At 40.3% G+C, this 21178-nt stretch overlaps 1 protein-coding gene across 1 annotated transcript in view; it reads right to left on the minus strand.

The window, feature by feature from the left end:
* The window catches only part of DISC1 (DISC1 scaffold protein), a 2387713-nt gene that overhangs the window by 254830 nt on the left and 2111705 nt on the right, over positions 1-21178 (minus strand). The window contains exon 12 of the mRNA XM_044077020.1: positions 4053-4097. Coding sequence (XP_043932955.1) covers positions 4053-4097 — 45 coding nt within the window. The remainder of the gene's footprint in view (positions 1-4052; positions 4098-21178) is intronic.

The raw sequence follows: 21178 nt of genomic DNA on the forward strand, positions 1-21178 counted from the left end.
GGGTGTGGACGTGCCAGTGCAACATCTGGCAGAGCCAGTTCTCATGATCGGGTATGACAACAATGAACTGCCACCTCTACCATGCATGGCTCATACCTGTCTGACATACCAAGATGTAGAGATAGCAAAGAACTTAACTGTGCTCATGCTGGCAGTTACACACCAGTTTCACTTGGAGGACCCATAAAACACACATACAGCAGTTACATGGTTCAGCCATTAAGCTTAAAGCTCATTTTGTCTCCCTGGCCATTTATTACTTGATCCATATCTCTGTCTGCTTCTCTTTCTTACTCACACACACTCACCGACCTTTTGTGTTAGCCTATGCTTCCAGCCCCCTCACATAACACCCTGTGCAAGTGATGATAACTGTGCCATATCCCTGTTTTCTATCTTCTGGTTTCAGGGATACATAACATTTGTGTCTAATGCTCAGGGTAGATAGCTGACTTAGTGCTTAGCATATCTGCATTTGTGATGTGGATTTGGTTATTGAACCTTTGACTTATATTGGTTAGACAGTTGATAGAATCAAACATTTTTTTCATCAGTATTATTAATGATCTTGTCAGGGTTGTCAGGTCTGAAAATTAAATGTGTCTCACTTTTTAAGTTTTGTAATGATTTTTCAGTACAAAAGCATGGTGCTAAACTGAGGACATTTGGTGACCATCAGTAATTTTGAAAAGTATGACTGTGTGAATCTTTGACGCCTGAAGCCTGCTACTTGATAATGTACACATACAAGTCACATAAGTCTCTGCTGTCACACGTTAAAGTCATTTCTGTACAAATCACCCACCTTTTACTTGCTTACATTAACAAGTAACAACATGGAAGAATATCCCATTCATTCATATCATTAAACACTACACTTCAGGTTCATCACTTACCTTGTATATCCAGCAGTTACAACAATTTTAGTTCAGGGCTGACTCTGTCTAATGCTAGGAGCACACAGCCATTACATAGGTAGGTAAAGGTTGTGAGCATTGCCTGGTATCACTGTTGCTATATGTATGTGTGTAACATGAAGGTTTTAGCCCCATAGGTAGTGATTCAGTGTATTATGCATTGCCTCTTTGCCAGTGTAAGGGCATATTGAGCACACCTACACCCACAGCAGCTGCTGGTTAGCCAGTGTAAGGGCATATTGAGCACACCCACACCCACAACAGCTGCTGGTTCCCCCTCTGACTCCTCACCTGCATGTGGCTGTGGTGACCTTGCCATTGGTGGTGGGATGTGTGACCCTTTCTCTTGTTGATCCTGCTGAAGCTTTTTTCTCAAGATGATGTTGTGTAGCATGGCACATACGGTGAATATTTCAGTATATGTACATGGATTGTACTGCAAGGCTCCACCAAATGTATCTAGGCAACAGAACTGTGATTTCAGCAGCCCAAACACAGACTCTAAGATATTTATTTTTTCAGCATGTAACTTATTATGGTGTTCTTCAGTGGGTATGTGTGCATTTAGGATGGGTGTCATCAGCCAAAGCTGAAGCGCATAACCTGCATCCCCAGTAAATAACCCTGTGGGATATCCCCCCAGTGAACATCTGATAGAGCTGAGAGATGTGCCAGATGTGTGAATCATGGTAACTGCCTGGGTTGCCAGCACAGACATTCAAAGATGATTCCGATGATTCCCTTGGCATTACACATGACTTGTCAGTTAATAAACTGGAAGCCCTTTTTTATTTATGTAGAGCCTTCCCTGTTCCCCAAGATGTACCTTAATTTCTATATGTGTGCAATCTATGGCACCCAGTACTTCAGGGTAGTGTGCTACAGGGTAGAACTCCTGCATATTTGTTTGGGTGCCTGTTCTCAGGACTACGAGGAAAATATATGTGGTCACTGGCATGTTGTAGCATAGCATTCAGGAACTGATGGAGGATCCTGAATGCTGATGCCTGTGACACCCCCAGCATGTCCCCTGTTGGTCTCTGAAAGATTCCTATAGCTAATATTCTAAGTGCTACATATACCTTTGTTTCCACTGGTATGGGTTACCCTCAGTTTGTCCTGGCTCTGAGTTGAGGATGACAGAGGTTTCAAAGTTCCTGTAGAGCTCCACAATCTCCACATCATGTAGATTGTGATAAGTTAAATGGGGTCTGAAAACTCTTATCTTTCTTGGCCTTGGTCTATTAGCAATGGCAGCAGCATAGAATTCAGCCTGTTGCACATGCACATGAATTAAACCAAGAGCAGCCCCTAACATTTCTGTGTGGAGTCCATTCTGTGGCTTCATTCCAGTAGGTTTTGGAATTCTCAGGGAAAACCAGCACTGAGTCTACATGGTTGTTTTATAGTTTGTTGAATACTTCCTCCATCTTGGATTGGTTGATTAGCATACAATTCAGCTGCTTATGCTGTGATTTGCATGCCACTGTGTTTACCTTGTTTGACTGTGTAGAGCCACTTACTGAGTCAGAAGCAGTGTGCTACTATGTGCATGCCTCATTGTGTAAACGGACCACGTAGGCTTTATTGAATCTGGCCGAACATGTAATATCTAAAATAGAATTAATGCCAGATTTAGATAAGCAAATGTTTACCCAAATTTATAGAATTTCTAATCAGCTTTGAAACAAATAATGATACTAATAAATCTTGCTTATCCAAAATATATAAAACAGAATATATAAATCATATATTAAAGATAACTATTGGAATAACTCTACACAAACAATACCTCTTTTTCTAAAGACAAGAAGAAAATTACATTATAATCATCAGGTAGAACTTCTTCCTTAGTTTGGAAATTATTTTCATGGAAATATTTGCATAGGGCTTTCACTGCCCCTCATAAGATTGAAGTTATGTTCAAAAAATAAGATATTAATTGTTGGAGATGTAATTCTAGATTGAAAACAGACTGGCTACATTATGCAAGCATTGGAGGTTTTATGATGGGATACAGGAACTATTAGGGAGTCTACCCTCTCCAACAGTGTGTGATTGTGGAGTCGCTACACTGAAAGGGGGATATGGGTGCTTATAGTCTATTTCCTTTCAAAGTTTTTTTTGTGTATCATTTTTTTTTATTGATATTAGCAAGCATGATGTTTGTGTCCTGGGTGTTTTGCCATAAAGCCAGTTAACATTTGGATTTTGTGGTTGAAGTGCTTTTTGAATCCTATGTAGAAGACAGGGTCAACAAACTGGAATGGTAATCCAGTTTTTAAAAAAGGGGGAAAGAAAAGTACGTTCCATTCACAGAAGAAACATGCTCCTCATCATCCCTTGAAAAAGCCGTGGACATGGTGATAGAAAAAGGGTACCATCTAACATCCCAGCCTCTCCTTCAGGAGAAGGAATATGGATTCCTTCCTGGCCATGCAACAGTAATTAGCTCTTTGTCCTACCAGAGCCAATGAAGGGGTTATAAACATTTGTCATTGTGGTCTAATTGCATTTTGTCGATCTGACAATGCTCTCTGGAATGTATGAAAGCTTGTAACTCTGCATTCAAGTTTTGCTGCTTTTCACTATTTCTCATTCCCATTTCACTGACAAACTTCTCATCTCCACTTCTCAGTCTTGGCCCTCACGCTGTATTCTCTTGCTTACTCAGTGGTACTATATGTCCTTTGGCCTCTTTTACCAATCTGCTGTTGATAACTCTTTGGCACTGCCTGAATATTATCTAATTCAATGCTGAATCTGTATAGCTAAGGCTTTATACTGACATGTTCGACAGTTAAAGAAAGAACAAACACAAAAATAATGCTCTCAAACACAGACATTTCTTTTAAATACATGGCATTTTCTGAATCTTAGTGATACTTATGATTAATAGCAAAGATGCAAAAGGGGACACATCTATGCAACCTTTAGAAAGTGCACCTAAACGTACGGAAGGACATTTTTATAATTATTGGATTTGTTAACTAGGCAGTAGGGCACATACAGCATTGGTTCTGTTTAGATTCTTTCACTGTTGTTTGAGGAATGCATTATTTTTTGGTAACAAGAGCTACTGCAGACATGAAACAGCTTTTTGTTTATTTGTTTAAAGGATCTTGAAGTACTCACCCTGGAATGATTGTCATCTGTACCATAAGAACATTCTGAAATATTCTGAAAAGGAAAAATACAAGTCTATTATTATTTGGAAAACAATAAGATTAAGCATTAAATAATGGCTGGAACATAATATCTGGCATTATTTACAACTGGTACAGCTACTACCAATTTAACAAAACAACGGAGGATTTTACTCATACAGAATAGATTTGACATTGAATGTTTCTGCATGGTGTTGTGTAAACATTTAAAACAACTCATGCATACTATTAATGCTAGCTAATTACACATTCTTATCAGTGTCAAGTATGCAATGTCAGTGCAAAGTATTGTCTGCCAGTTAGAGCAAATGAATAAGGGTATGGGTTACGAGCTGGTTACTGTAATCCACAGTTTGATTCCCTCAGTTTCCATTTGCCTGCTATGTTACTCTAAGCAAGTTACTTAGACAGTGTTCTGGGGCTACACTCCTCAATGGTCTCTTTGACAGCAGTTAACTACCTATGAACTGAGTTTATACTCTTGAATAATCAGGACTTAAGTATGTTTTGAAAGTGCTACTAGAATTAAACATCTAGAGGCTAATATCCTACACTTTATCCTTACTAACCTAGCTGCTGTTTGTACACCACCTCATATCTCTTCAGCCCTTGTTAACTCTGTCCACAAATTTTTTATTTACTTATTTTAACATTTATTTACTGGTAAAGTTCGACTTGGAACGAGCCAGTTTTTAGCGGAGGTCTGGGGAGAAATACTCCAGACACATGTCTTTGTACCAAATCACCTTTGTGGCAAATCAATCATCTTTTCCATCAGGTCAAATAGTAACTTCCCATCAACAGCTGAAGCCATCTTTAGAGACTTGAAATAAAAAGTCCAAAGTGGCAGGTAGTTAAGGTCTGTGATCCAAATGCAACAAATAACGATAAAAATGTAATCCACAGACCAACCGGCTAAAAAACAAATATAATTTAATAGATAAGGATGTTAGCGCTTTCAGGTATAAAACCCTTCTTCAGACATACAATATAAAACAATTCACTGAACATTTAAATATGAATGCATCGATCAAATTCTGAAGTCAATAAAACAATTAAAAACAAATCTTTCTGAATGTAAGGTCTACACCTATTCAAGATCGGCTTTAAAGGCACTACACCATTGAATTCTGGATGCCTGTTAGCCCTTAATTCAATGATCCATCTAGTTTGACAATATTCTGTGTAACTAGAAATGTTCCCCTTCCTACTGTCATCATTAATTTGTTGTAGTGCCTGAAACAAGAAATGATGACCTGGATGCTTCTCTATATGTGTGGATAGCGCATTCCGTTTGTCCTTAAGCCTAATTGCTGACAAGTGTCTCAAAATCCTATCCTTAAGCCTGCAATTAGTCTTCCCCACATAAAATGAGGGACAGCAAGCACAGGTCGCTAAGTAAATAATGTTCTTAGATAAACAAGTTACCATAACTCTAGCAGTATATTCCTTCCCTGTTATAGGGTGAATAAAGATGGATTCCCTGTTGATATATGTACATGCCTTACAATGCTGGCACGGAAAGGTTCCAACCCTGTTGAAAGTCCTCTCTACCCTTGGTTGCCTATCACAAAGAATCTACTTCAGATTCTTATTTCTCTAAAAGACAAAATCCGGACAGTCTCCCACCAATTCATTCAAGGAATCATCAGTTTGCAAGAATTGACAATTGCTCCAAATCACATCTTGTACCCACTGAATATCACTACTATAGGTGATATGTAAAGGGACCTTGCTCTTATTTCTATCAAATAAATTACTCCTGCCTTGTCTAGTGGTTCTAGACCTATTCAATACTCCCTTAGAAGAGAACCAGGGGGCTGTCTCTGTCTCTCTGGAACTTACAACATCCTGCATGACATGATCAACTTATGTATGTTTGTAACCCCTAGACATCAACCTGGTAGTAAACATATTTAGTTCATCAGATAAAGTATCACTATTAGTACATAGCCTTGATAAACGGAAAGCCTGTCCTTTAACAATATTGCGAAACACAAAACTAGGATGCATGCTGTCCTTTGCCAAACGCCCATTTTTCCAGCATGGTTTCCTGTAAACCTTGGAAAAAAAAACCTTATCATTACTCTTTTCCAACTGTACATTCAAAAATTCTATCTCTCTATAAGGGTGATTTACTGAGAATTTTAGAAAATTGGTAGACTGTTCAAGATAGCCAACAAATTGCATCAAGGACTCAATGGTGCCCGTCCATAGTATAAAAACATCGTCAACAAAACATGTATAAAATGCCACATACTGTTTCCATTGATGATTGGCCTCAAACATAGTGTCTTCTTCCCATTGGGCAAGAACCAAATTAGCGTAAGAATTGGCACAGGGGTTCTCTTGGCAACCCCCCATTTCTGCCAAAAACATTGCCCACTGAACAAAAAAACATTGTGTTCTAATACTAATTCTAAAAGACATATGATCTGTTGAACATCTTGTTTACTAATGAAATCTTGATAGTGCAAAAGCTTTTTGATAGCTTTGAGGCCATAATCATTAGGTATAACAGCACATAAATCCCTAACATCTAAAGTAACTAGTAAAAACAAACCATTAGGAACGTGACTGTCCAAAAATGCATATAGGCTAGTCAAGAAATGTGCACTGTCCTTTAAGATCCTAGGTGTAATATTTACAACTGGTTTCAGTTTAAATCTATCCACATAGGACAATTCTCTGTGACCCACCCTCTCCCTGAAACAATAGGTCTAAAAGGTGGGTCATTCAAATTTTTATGTATCTTTGGCAGTGCTTTAAAAATAGGAATGATGGGGTGATCAACAAAAACAAAGTTAAAGGTTTCATCAGTAATAATACCTGTCTCCTTTAATTCACTCAAAGCATTTTTCACATGTAATATAATATGATTGACTTCATTGCCATCAATCATGACATAAGTTGCATTAGTATCAAGCATAGACTCAATTTTGTTGTTATAATAAATAATATCCATCAAGACAATCACCCCACCCTTGTCCGCAGGTCGTATAATCAAGCTAGAATTATCCTGCAAGATTTTTAATGACAACTTTTCTTCATAAGAGAGATTATAAAAACATTTATTAGGCTTATATTGCTCTAAGTCACGTAATTGGTCTTCCCAAGTTCTAATAAACACATCTACAGTGGAATCAATATTAGGAATAAACATACTAGGTTTCCTTAAACTACTGCCCGAAGAGATGGCCCTCTCACCCTCCCCAAACAGTTTCTTAAGTCGTAGATTTCTACCAAATTGCTCTAGTTCAATAATCACATCCATAAAGACATGCTTAGTTGCTGGCACAAAATTAAGGCCTCTACTTAATAATTGTAACTGAGTATCAGATAGCTCAACACTAGAGAGATTAAAAAACAGTTTATCAGTACCTGGAGACAAACCAAAGTTTGTCTCCATTTCCGTTCTTGACTGTCTGACCTCTTCATAGGCCCTTCTCCCTGTAGTTCCAGTCTTTTTTCTTTTTTCTTTCTCATTGGAACTGGCAGCGGGTGAAAAACCAGCTGTGAGTAGAGGGTTTTTGGTCGACCCCTGGTCCTGTAGTGTCAATATTATCCTCTCTCTGTGCATTGTTGAAGGGCATAACATTGTCTTTATCTGTCAACAAAGAAGAATCATTCACACAAGCCCCAGTAATATTAACACTGGTACCCTCTTGATTAACTGAACCACTGTTCTCCTTTTTATTTTCCTTCTCCGTCATAGTACCAGGTGTCGGTACCGACGTCGAGGCAACATCAAGGTTGGTGGAGTTCATTTGTAAGTGATTAGTAGTGGATCGAAGGTCAGCCCACTCTACTGACCACTCTTCCTCCATACATATCAATGAAGATGTACTCCGTCTCATCTGTGCATCCACCCAGTTGACAGAACTCCTCCCTGGTTGGTTATTGAATGACAAAGGATTCCTCGGTTCACCCAATTGGATTTCTTCTGTGCCTGTCACTACATTTGCAGCCCTTCTGGATTGAAGGGAGGCGTTCCTCAGCCATATAAAAATATTCAACAAAAAATAATAAGTACAAACACCAACGGAAGAAAAACAACTGTGAGCAGAAGCAGGGCCAGAATAAAAAACAATAAACAATAAAACTGCTCACAGTTGAACCAGGCTGTATATATTCAAACCACCGCAAAAAGGGCAGTATGAAACCTTGCAAACAGATAAATCTTAGTTGTGTCTATTCAGACCAGTAAAAACATCAAGGACGTAAAATGTCAAAGTCCATAAATGGAAAAAAAAAAAAAAAAATCCCAAATCGAATCCAGGTACAAATAAATAAAAACTCTTTATTAGGATCCAAAGGAGGTATGTGCTTTTGCTAAAAAGCTTTATCAAACCCAAAATCAACAGAAAAAAAAGACAGGGTTATATAGTATAAGCAATTAAAACAATAAAACAATTAATCAATCAAACTTAAATTAAGCCTGTAAGAAACCTTAAAGGCATAACATCCTACTAAAATAATAGCAAAATAATGAAAAATTAAAATACAAAAAAGCTGCCTGAAATACATCAGTGGGTCGAAACTTTACATCTTCTATTCTTAAGTGCAGGTTTCAATGGTATTCTATCATTGAGACCTGGAGGTACATGAGCTTGAAGTTTAACAATCCAAATTGTTTCTACCTGCTCAGTATAATTTGCAATGTCACCTCCTCTAATCCTAGGAATATTGACATGTAGGAAGGATTTAAGATGCACTTAAGAATAGAAGATGTAAAGTTTTGACCTACTGATGTATTTCAGGCAGCTTTTTTGCATTTTAATTTTTCATTTATTTATCATTTTATTTCATCTGTATATATATTTTCTATGCTTTGTCATTGTATTTTTATTTTTATTTTCTTATCTATAGAGTGATTTTTTTAGAATTGTAAGTTTATATTAGGATGCTTAGGCTTCTGTATAAGGTACCTTGTAGTATGTTTTTGCTATTATTTTAGTAGGATGTTATGCCTTTAAAGTTTCTTACAGGCTTAATTTAAGTTTGATTGATTAATTGTTTTATTGTTTTAATTGCTTATACTATATAACCCTGTCTTTTTTTTCTGTTGATTTTGGGTTTGATAAAGCTTTTTAGCAAAAGCGCTTACCACCTTTGGATCCTAATAAAGAGTTTTTATTTATTGTACCTGGATTCAATTTGGGATTTTTTTTTTTTTTTTCCCATTTATGGACTTTGCCATTTTACGTCCTTGATGTTTTTACTGGTCTGAATAGACACAACTGAGATTTATCTGTTTGCAAGGTTTCATACTGCCCTTTTTGCGGTGGTTTGAATATATACAGCCTGGTTCAACTGTGAGCAGTTTTATTGTTTATTGTTTTTTATATAAAAATATTGCTGAGTTTGAAATCTAAATAGTCTCTCTTTAATTTTCTCATTTTCACTTGCTGCAATTTATTGTCATAGGCACTAACTGCACAGTATAAATTGTCCATTTTAAGCACATCATTTTCACTTAAAAACTTGGTCTCAATCTTTAGCTGCTTTTTCTCCACAGATTTCACCAACCTCTACTCCTCAGGTAGGAATAAGTTAACCAAGAGTCGGATGTACTGAAAACTAGTCTCTAGATTAATTTCCTGCCATTGGGCCAATAACTCAGGGTAGTGGTTCCCATATGTAGGCATACAAAGGACCCTCATACCTCATACCTCATGGAACAATACGAAAATGCAGGCAAGCTTCTAGATGTAAACGTTGCCACTGCAGTCGATTTAACTAGTAGAGGTCATTCTCCACTGAGGTAAATAATTCCAAAAAAGACTCACTGTTCTCTGCTTCCTGTGGCTCACAAACACTGTTAGTATTGCCAGAGAAAATAGTTTTCAGTAATGGATTGCTGTGCAAAGAAGTTAATTTCTTCATTCGTTCATGGAAAGACTTAGCTACTGGTGTAGCCGGTCGATAATCCAATTCCACTGCTTCAATCAAGTGAGCCATGTCTACCTCCACCAAAGAAAATAGACAATATGAAATAAAAAGTCCAAAGTGGTAGGTAGTTATGGTCTGTGATCCAAATGCAACAAATAACGATAAAAATGCAATCCACAGACCAACAGGCTAAAAACCAAATATAATTTAATAGACAAAGATGTTAGTACTTTCAGGTATAAAACCCTTCTTCAGACGTACAATACAAAACAATTCATTGAACATTTAAATATGAATGCACAAATCAAATTCTGAAGTCAATAAAACAATTAAAAACTAATCTTTCTGAATGTAAGGTCTATGCCTACTCAAGACTGGCTTTAAAGGCACCACACCATTGAGTCCTGGATGCCTGTTAGCCCTTAAATCAATGATCCATCTAGTTTCACAATATTCTGTGTAACAGCAATATCCTAGCCCTGGTCATTACCAACATGGGCAACCGGTGTTCCACACCAGAGGTCAATTCCTCATTGGTCAGATCCAACCATAAGCTAATCAGCCTAGACATCTACATCCCACCCCCTCTCCCCATTAGGGAAACCACCGTAAAAAATTTCTCCAAAGCCAACTTCACGCTTCTTAAGACAGAAGTGGCAAACTTCATGACACCCATGCAGACGGACAATAGAGGTACGACTGCTGAATCCTACACAAATGCACTTTATGAGCACTTACACGAGTGCATGGATCGTGCTATCCCTAACAGAACCAAGATGCTGGACTCCAAAACAGGAAGCCAATCTGGTGGTCCCCTGCCATAAACAAACTCTACAACAGAAGAAAGAAACTGTTGCAAAAAAGCATAAAATCCCATGACTGGAGGAACTCCCTGGTCAGCCTCAGTAAGAAGCTAAGATCCCTCATAAAATCCTCCAAAGCTAGTTCCGAAAACAAAATCGACACTGATTCTAATGACAACCACAAAGCATTCTATAGCTATGTCAAGAATCTCAATGGCAATACTCAGATCTGCTCTGAGTTACAGCACAATGGCACTAAATATACAGAACCAAATGATATTTCCAACATCCTGGCAGATAGGTTCAGTGCTAACTTTACCTCCCGCTCAACCCCTAAAGGGCCCATCTCTATACCGGAAGAATGCAAAGTTCCTGTAATCACAGCTGCACAGGTAAAATCCACACTCTCCAAAGCCAAGAACACAGCATCCATGGGACCTGACAACATCCCAGGCTGCGTTCTACATGAACTACAGAATGAACTGTCACCCCACTTAAGCACCATGTTCAATCACAGCCTCACCTCAGGCTTTGTGACCACTGAATAGTGCACAGCAATGGTTATCCCACTCCACAAAGGGGGAGCCACCACGGACTCCGGGAACTACCGCCCCATTAGCCTAACGAGCCTGGTCTGCAAGGCCATGGAACATATCATCATAGAACTTATAAACAAAGACATTGGTAATCTCCAAACTATGGACCCCACCCAGTTCGGGTTTGTAAAAGGCAGATCATGTCTCCTAAACCTGACAGACTTCTTTGAAGTATGTATCCCAGAGACAATCCCTTCTCTGGAACAGATACTTTATCCATGCAAAGCAGAGTTTCTCCCTAACTCGATTCAAGTGTAACTTGGACAACTAGATGGGGGACAAGAAGTTCATCCCTGGTTTGGCACCTATGTCTCTAATGGACACAGGCAGCCTTTAAATGGCTAACACTTATCAAGGGTACCAGAACTTAAAGATTTGGGATGCATGGCTAGGCTTAAAAAGGTCCTTATAGTTGTTAGGCTAGTACACACCTATGAACCTATGAATCACTACCTATTGGGGAATGAACATTCTCAAACAGAGTTTTATTGTACAGATACGTCCCTGTAAAAAAAGGCAATGCCGTCACTTGCCAGCAGCATATTAGTGTATGATCATGACTTTTTTACACTTGCTAAACATGGCTTAAAATAAATGTAAAACAAGCAAAACATGTACATGTGTTTGTGTGTGAGAGAGACTAAGAGAGAGACAGAGAGAGAGACATTCAGCTTCAATGAATGAGCAACTGAGAGGGAAAGAGGGAAAGAGGGAGAGGGGGAGAGAGAGAGAAACAGAAAACATGGAAAAGAAACCAGTGTCAGACAAAGCTAAAAGTAGTACAAACAAAACCTAAAATCAGAGACACATTTTAAATATAACTCTAATTTTCCAGCAACATAAAATTTCCACACAATAAGAACTATGAAAGTATAATGTCTAGCTTCACTGACAATAATCCAGAAAATCAAAACAGCAAAATTAGAAACAGATGAGTGGCATGGGGGGGTAGAATTCCAGTGGCTTGCACTGAGTGATTTTTTTTTATTCATTTGATCACAATGAAATATCTTTAAATAGACCCAGTCAAGAAAGTAGCTGTAATAGCTGGGAGTGTGTGTGTTTCTGTGTATATGTGTGTTAGTCTGTCTCAGTCTGCATCTGCATATGTTTGCGTGCTTGCCTGTGTTTCTTTCTATAGATGTGAGCCTGTCTGTGCCTATGCAAGTGTCTGTGTGCATGTGTGTGTTACATTTTAAATGTATAATACTTCCTCCATCATTTACATATACCACATCAAATCTGAAACATTAGGTGGAGGAATTATTTTCACAATAAAAATAAAAAGAAGTATATACAATTAAGAAAAAAATAACAGGTAATCCATTATCAAGTGCAATAATTATGCCCTTGATGGTGGGCTTTTTAGGAAATAACAGACCTTTCAGGGTTGTACACCAACCCTGTTAGGCATTACTGCTTGCATGTCACACCGCTTATATGCCTTGTAGTGTTAACTGCTTGTGCTCTCATAGTGGTCACTTACTGTTGCCAACAGCTCAACAGGGCTTTCAACCCAAAACTGAGGTTAGATTAACCATCTGGTCTCATATGACATTCCAGTTACTGTTGCAGAAGATAATAAGAGCAGGTTTAAGTTAAACACTGTCAGAGGTGCTGTGTTTTCTTTTGCTTTTCTTGCTAATGTGAATATATAATTGGTTTCCAATGGATGCAATTATAAAACACACACACACACACACACACACACACACACACACACACACACACACACACACACACACACACATACACACACACACGAACAGACACAGTGATGTGATGCAACCTCTGGTCACCAAGACCTTTAATAGAATGGTCCCAGAAACACTTGAAGCAATTGCAGATAGGAGCAAAATAATGCCAGAGAAGTGAGACATGCCCCCGGATTTACTAATATTCTGTGCAAGACTAGCTTAGTCCTGCACAGAAGCAGACATTTTTGGGCAGGACGGCAGTGCCCCATGCATATTAATGAAGGCGCACTGCTTGAGCTCCTAATCTTACACAGAGAGTGTAAGAGTGCAAGGGGCAAGTTTGAGAGCACAGCTTTCAGAATATACATGCCCCCGCAATGAAAAACAGCAGAAAGGCCAAAGGAATGAGCGAGACTGCTCATAGGTGCCCGCATATCCCCAGCAACATCCCCCACGTGTACAACAGCAATAGTAAATACAAATCAAATAAATAAACCCTTTTTTTTTATTATGAATCTTCTTCTTCTTTCAGCTGCTCCCATTAGGGGTCACCACAGTGGATCATCCGTTTCCATTTCTTCCTGTCCTCTGCATCTTGCTCTGTCACACCAACCACCTGCAAGTCCTCTCTCACCACATCCATAAACCTTACCTTAGGTCTTCCTCTTTTCCTGTTACCTGGCAGATTCATCCTTAGCATCTTTTTCCCAATATACTCTGCATTCCTCCTCAGCACATGTCCAAACCAACGTAATCTTGCCTCTCTGGCTTTGTCTCCAAACCTTCCAACCTGGCTTGACCCTCTAATATACTTGTTCCTAATCCTGTCCACCCTTGTCACACCCAGTGCAAATCTTAACATCTTTAACTCTGCCACGTCCAGCTCTGACTCCTGCCTTTTTGTCAATGCCACTGTTTCCAACCCACATAACATAGCTGGTCTCACTACCCTCTTGTAGACCTTCCCTTTCACTCTTACTAGTATTCGTATGTCACAAATCACTCCTGACACTCTTCTCCACCCACTCCATCCTGCCTTTACTCTCTTCTTCACCTCTCTTCCACATTCACCATTACTCTGAACTGTTGATCCCAAGTATTTAAACTCATCCACCTTCACCACCTCTACTACCTGCATCCTCACCATTCCTCTATCCTCCTCCTTATTCACACACATATATTCTGTCTTAGTCCACTGACCTTCATTCCTCTTCTCTCTATAGCATATCTCCACATCTTCAGGGTCTCCTCCATCTGTTCCTTACTCTCACTACAGATCACAATGTCATCTGCAAACATCATAGTCCACGGGGACTCCTGTCTGATCTCGTCTGTCAACCTGTCCATCACCATTGCAAATAAGAAAGGGCTCAGAGCTGATCCTTGATGTAATCCCACCTCCACCTTAAACGCATCCGTCACTTCCACCGCTGTCACACTACTCTCGTACATATCCTGTACCACTCTTACATAGTTCTCTGACACTCCCGACTTCCTCATACAATACCACAACTCCTCTCTAGGCACCCTGTCATATGCTTTCTCTAAGTCCACAAAGGCACAATGCAACTCCTTCTGACCTTCTCTGTACTTCTCCATCAACAATCTCAGAGCAAACATCACATCTGTAGTGCTCTTTCCTGGCATGAAACCATACTGCTGATCACTAATCATCACCTCCCTTCTTAACCTAGCTTCCACTACTCTTTCCCATAACTTCATACTGTGACTGATCAATTTAATCCCTTTGTAGTTACTATAGCTCTGCACATCACCCTTATTCTTAAAAATCAGTACCAAAACACTTTTTCTCCATTCCTTAGGCATCCTCTCACTTTCCAAGATTTCATTAAACAATCTAGTTAAAAACTCCACTGCCATTTCACCTAAACACCTCCATGCTGCCACAGGTATGTCATCTGGACCAACAGCCTTTCCATTCTTCATCCTCTTCATAGCTATCCTTATTTCCTCCTTGCTAATCCACTGCACTTCATGATTCACTATCCGCACATCATCCAGCCTTCTCTCCCTCTCATTCTCTTCATTCATCAGCCCCTCAAAGTACTCCTTCCATCTGCTCAACACACTCTCCTCGCTTGTGAGTATGTTTCCCTCATTATCCTTTATCACCCTTACCTGCTATACATCTTTACCATCTCGGTCCCTCTGTCTAGCCAATCGATACAAGTCCTTTTCTCCCTCCTTAGTGTCCAACCTTTCATACAACTCTTCATACCCCTTATCCTTAGCCTTCGCCACCTCTCTGCCATGCACCTCATCTCCTTATACTCCTGTCTACGTTCTTCATCTCTCTGACAATCCCACTTTTTATTCACCAAACTTTCTCTGTATACTCTCCTGTACTTCCTCATTCCACCACCAGGTCTCCTTGTCCTCCTTCCTCTTTCCAGATGTCACACCAAGCACCTTTCTAACCATCTCCCTTACTAGCTCTGCTGTAGTTAACCAGCTAGTTGGTAACTCTTCACTGCCACCCAGTGTCTGTCTTAACGCTTCCCTGAACTCCACCTCACAATTACCCTTTTTCAATTTCCACCGTTTGATCCTTGGTGCTGCCCTCACACTCCTCCTCCTCTTCTTGATCACCAATGTCATCCTACAAACCAACATCCTATGCTGCCTAACTACACTTTCCCCTGCCACCACTTTACAGTCTCCAATCTCCTTCAGACTAGCCGTTCTACATAACATATAATCCACCTGTGTGCATCTTCCTCCACTCTTGTATGTCACCCTATGCTCCTCCCTCTTGTTAAAATATGCATTCACCACAGCCATGTCCATCCTTTCCATCCTTTTTGCAAAATCCACTAATCTGATTAAAGCTAACCATAGCTGCGCGGGTTTGCCCATTGCTTAGCTACGGTTAATGCAGCTTAAATGGCTGAAGAGGATAACAAGGAAGATATATGCAAATGAAGCAGTATAGCAATAGTGTAGTGGGCAGAGCATGTGCCTTAAGAGCAGGCATTCCCGGTTAAAGTCCCACTGCAGCACATTCTATTTTCCATGGCAAATCACATTATGACCAATATTTTAGTTGCATAACCTACTAAATAACATATAGATGTGAACTGGAGTACTGCATTAAATGCAGATATTAAGTGTCAGTGTCATAATGTTGCAAAGTCCACAGATAAGTACATATGCCCCATACAGTATATGTACACAGAAATCATGGATACAAATGGAAGATAAAATGTGTAATGAATGACAACCCCATACATCTTCCAAATCCTCCACCTTCCCAAGAACCATTATATATTACTGTCTAAATCAGTGCAATTGTAAGCAGGAGTAAGCACTAGTAAGCAAGTGTAAGCACCAATAAGTAGTAGTAAGCATATTTAAGCACTAGTAAGCGAGTTTAAGCCCATTTGCATGGAGGAAAGCAATGCACACACAGGTTAAGCAATATTGAAGCTAACTCTCTGTAAGCATATTTAACCGGAGGTTAGCATTGCTTACCCTCATGCAAACCCGCTTATAACTGCTCAAAAGTGCCTTAATCACTCTGTATCCAACGGCCCTTGTTCTGCCCAGCAACAAAATAAACAGCCTTGCAGGTCTTGAACCCAGGACCCTATACACTATAGTGACAGTAGTTAACCACCAAGCCATCACAGTAGTACAGAACAATAAGGTATCAGCAAACAAGTCCTCACTATAGTAAAATCAAACGGAACCTGTGAAAGGAATCAGTATACAGACATATGTTCTATAACCCACTACATAACATAAATATGTGAACTGGAGAATAGCAGTAAACCCAGATGTGAAGTATAATTGTAATAGAGTGTTGAAGTCTCCAATAAAACACAAGGACCCCATACAGTGTACGTACACATGAATCATGGACACCAGGCATATATATAAGCTGTAATGAATAATAAATCAATGCCAAAATAAAATGCATTACACAGGCCAGCTTAGGAGGTGTAAGCAATGTGTAGGCCAGCTAACTCAATGTGCCCACTGGTATACCCCTTTAAACAATGCCAACCTTAGGTAAGCAGGTTTGCCCATAGCCTAGCCTTTTCAAAACCAGACAATCACGGAAAAGTGTGGGAAATTGGCCCTACTTAAACCCAACAGGCAGGAATACATCTCATAACTGGTTGTAGCTTCCCCTTGCAGGCACAATGGCAGAAAGGGGAGAAGTTGTGCACTTCTGGGTGCAGCGCTGGTGCATCCAGGAGTCCAGAGTCATGGCACTACTCCTTGTCAAAGACCATGAGCAGAGACTGCTGCAGGGCCAGTACCAGGGTTCCCAATATAAGGTAGAAGCCTAGGACCGTCTCACCCATGACCTCATCAGTGCCATGGGCATACCCCGAACTGGTGAGCAGGTCAGGCATCACTATGCCGACCTGAAGCAGTGTAAGGGGGACCTCTTGGAGCAGTGGATCCAAGAGGCTAGAACAGCAGGGGCTGTCCCAGCTGTGTTTAAATATCACTCCACTATGTGTGTAATAATTGCCAGCTCATGTATATCATGGATAGGTATGGCTAAATATTCCTCTTATGTCTTCCACAGCTGCGAGTGAGTGGGTGCGAACCAGGAGGCTCATGGAAGTCGCCAGGTGAGGTTGCAATGCGAGGCAGGTCAGTAATACTCTTGCATGTACTGTCATAGGAAATAAATCTAAAAGTATTAGTAAATTAATTGCCTGTATAAAACCTGTATTGTTTAAGGCAAGTACTGCATACACCGGAAAATATGGCAGGAAGAGTCTCATATAGTTTCTATGTAAATAAAAGCATAATAGCCTGACAATAAAAGTCTAATTGCTGGACTGCATGTGTATACTCTGGTATCATATGGTAATGTAGATTTGCAATCACGTAATAGTACTGTTGTATTAAGCACTTTTACCCACACTGTGTCCCATAAATAGAATGTGTAGGAATGCTTGTATATGACTGGTGTAATCCCCAAAGGACATTTAGTACAACTGAGAGACACACAGACAGAAAACAGTGAAAAGGCAGACAACAAAATCTGAATAGCACATGCAAGTGAGAAGTGAACTGTTGTATTTTTAGCACACAGCCATGGTTCGAATCCTGGCAGTGGTAGTAGTCTGCATACAGAATCATACCCCACAACTGTCCAGAATGTCCAGTAAAGTGGCCCATATCTGTTGCCTGTCAACCTGTCCCCCTGGGAAATCAGTGGGATGATCCCAGACATATAGGTAGCAAACAGGAAATACAACTGATTGACACACACATCTATGAGAACAAAGATGGTACACTAGCAACTCCTCAAACCCTTATAAGAATAAGAAGCCACATATGTCCCATTTACACCCCCATGTTGTAAAGCTGTGGCCAGAGTGTGTACAGTAACAGAGTGAAATGTACGCGCATAATAGTAATGTGGAATCTGGTACTGTGTGTGGCAACATTCAGGTAGTGCTAACAAACATTTCTCCCACAGGTCTGTCAGATACCAACACTGGGATCAGAAATACAAGAATGATACCCTGTACGGGTACTGCTTACTTTGGTATTGTATGGCATTGTGACTGATATAGTTGCTCTGAATAATAATGTATTACTTATCACTGTTGCCCACACTGTCCTACAAAATATAACTATCTAGAAAATTCTGTATAAGAGTGTTGTAATACAAGGTCAGAATGCAAAACCACAGGAGAATTATAAGACAGAAAGCAGACAGGAGATATACACCAATACCTATAAAGCACACACAACTCTGACGGACAGTGTTTAAGTTGTAGCAGACACAGCCATGGTCTGAATCCTGGGATTGGAAGTAGGCTGCATACAGAATCATACCCTACAACTGTACAGATAAGACCAGAATGTCCAGTAGATGGGCCCATATCTGCTGCCTGTCCCCCTGGGAATTCTGTGAGATGATCCCAGATGGTTAGGCAGAAAACAGGGAATACAACTGATTGTCACACATCTATGAGAACAAACCTGTCACTCTAGCAACTCCCAAAACTGTTATGAGAGTAATAAGCCATGTATGTCCTATCTACACCCCCATGTTGTCAAGCTGTGACCAGAGTGTGTACAGTAACACAGTGAGATGTATATGCATAATACTAATGTGTAATCTGGTACTTTGTGTGGCAACATTCAGGTAATGCTAACAAACATTGCTCCCACAGGTACGTCAGATACGAACACTGTGCCGAGAAATAAAAAGCTTGATACACTGTACTGATACTGTTTACTTTGGCATTGTATGGAATTGTGAGTGTTGCAGTTGCTCTGAATAATAAGGTATCACTGATCACTGTTACCCACACTGTGCTACATAATATAATTGTGTAGGAAAGCCTGTATAAGAGTGTGGTAAGTTACTAAAGGTTGAAGAGGGCAATAGTCTATATATGTCCCGGTTCACCTGCATGTTTCCAAGACATGGCCAGAGTCTGTGCAGAAAGAGATGGACAGCTATGTGCACAACATCAACCTGGAATCTGGGAGTATGTGTAGAAACAGTTAGTGTCAACAAACATTTCCTCCACAGGTATACCATGTAAGAGGTGTATACTGCAGGTAAAACCAGTTTGTGTATAAAGATGACGACAGCCATATCACTGTCCAAACTAAGGCTATAGGGTAGTGTAGTAATACTTGTAAGGAACAGATAACAGCACTGACTAGGAAAGTAATGTGGACTACAGGAATATACTAGTTGTTAATTGACATCTTTCTCTCCCCCCACCATATATCCAACAATAAACTACATACCCACCTTGACTGGTATGTAATGACTTCACTGTTCTGTTGATACATTGGTTGATAATTATTTAAATCTGTTTCCATGCATGTGCTACATTGAAATATTCCCACATTGGTGGCATGGTGTCATCAATGTACCTGCATGCTGTTGTTATTGCCACTGTGGTCCCATATATGCATGTCTTCTGTTTGCTATGCAACTGTTCCGTATCTGGTGTCTGGGTTAATGGGAATATCTATGCATGCTGTTATACCTAACCCAGGAATGTGTTGACTATTATTAACCCACATATGTTGATACACCATAAACACCATAGCACTTATGGGACGGCAGGCCCCACAGACCCACCTGTCCCACCTCAGTTGGCTGTGGCACCAGGTACCAGCACGTCTGAGGCCCAACCCAGGACCTCCTCGTCCGCTGGTCCAGAACCACCTTCGGGTGGAACCACCTCAGGGGATGGGGCTCGTCCCCCCAGGAGGGGGCATGGACAGGAACCTGTCACCCGTTGCCAGGTTCGGGTCGAGGTGCAGAGAGAGCTCCATCAGCAGTTTGGAGATCTTCTACGCCAGCTCAAGGGCTGCATGTCATGACTAGAGGGTCAGCCTGGCTCTCCAACTAAGCCCCCAGCACAGCCACCTTTGGGGCTGTGAAGGTGCAGTGGTGACTGCCCATGGGTGGGGATCTCAGTCCCACTGTATCCACTAGGGGGCTCATGGCTTCTGATTTCCCAACACCCCTCCCCATCAAGGAGTTTACCCCCCACATGTCATATACCACCCCTGTATGTGTCTTGTTTGTCTTGTCTGTTAACCTACCCAACCTACCTCCCCAAATATACCTACTATCCCTCCCCAACATCCCACTCTCACCTGAAAAAAAGGGCAATCTGTTCCCAAAAAAATATCGCCCCATACATAGCTGTCCATTTCGCACACGTGTCCACTGGACACATGTAATCTGGTCTAATTGGCATCGCAACATATTAATGTTGTACTCACACCTCTCTCAGGGGTTTGAGTGTCCATATCTACCTCCAAAGTCAGTGTATGTGCACAGCTGTTGCTTTAAAAGAAATGGACAGCTATGGACCTTCCCTATACCATCCTGCACATACCTAGCTATTTACCCTACTGTCTTTCCCTCTTTGTGCCCCTTTTTCACCACTTTCCGATCAAACCTTTTTTCTTTTCTTTTAAAGAAATTAGTGCAGGGTAAGCAGGAGTAAGCACTTTTAAACAGCAGTAAGCGGGTTTAAGCTTGTTTGTGTGGGGGTAAGCAATGCCTACACAGGTTAAGCAATTTAGAAGCTGAGTATAAGAAACTGTAACCAGAAGTTAGCAGTGCTTACCTTC

The sequence above is a fragment of the Protopterus annectens genome, chromosome 1.part1 (genome assembly GCF_019279795.1).
Source record: "Protopterus annectens isolate FY-2018-M chromosome 1.part1, PAN1.0, whole genome shotgun sequence".
NCBI classification, from domain to species: domain Eukaryota; kingdom Metazoa; phylum Chordata; order Ceratodontiformes; family Protopteridae; genus Protopterus; species Protopterus annectens.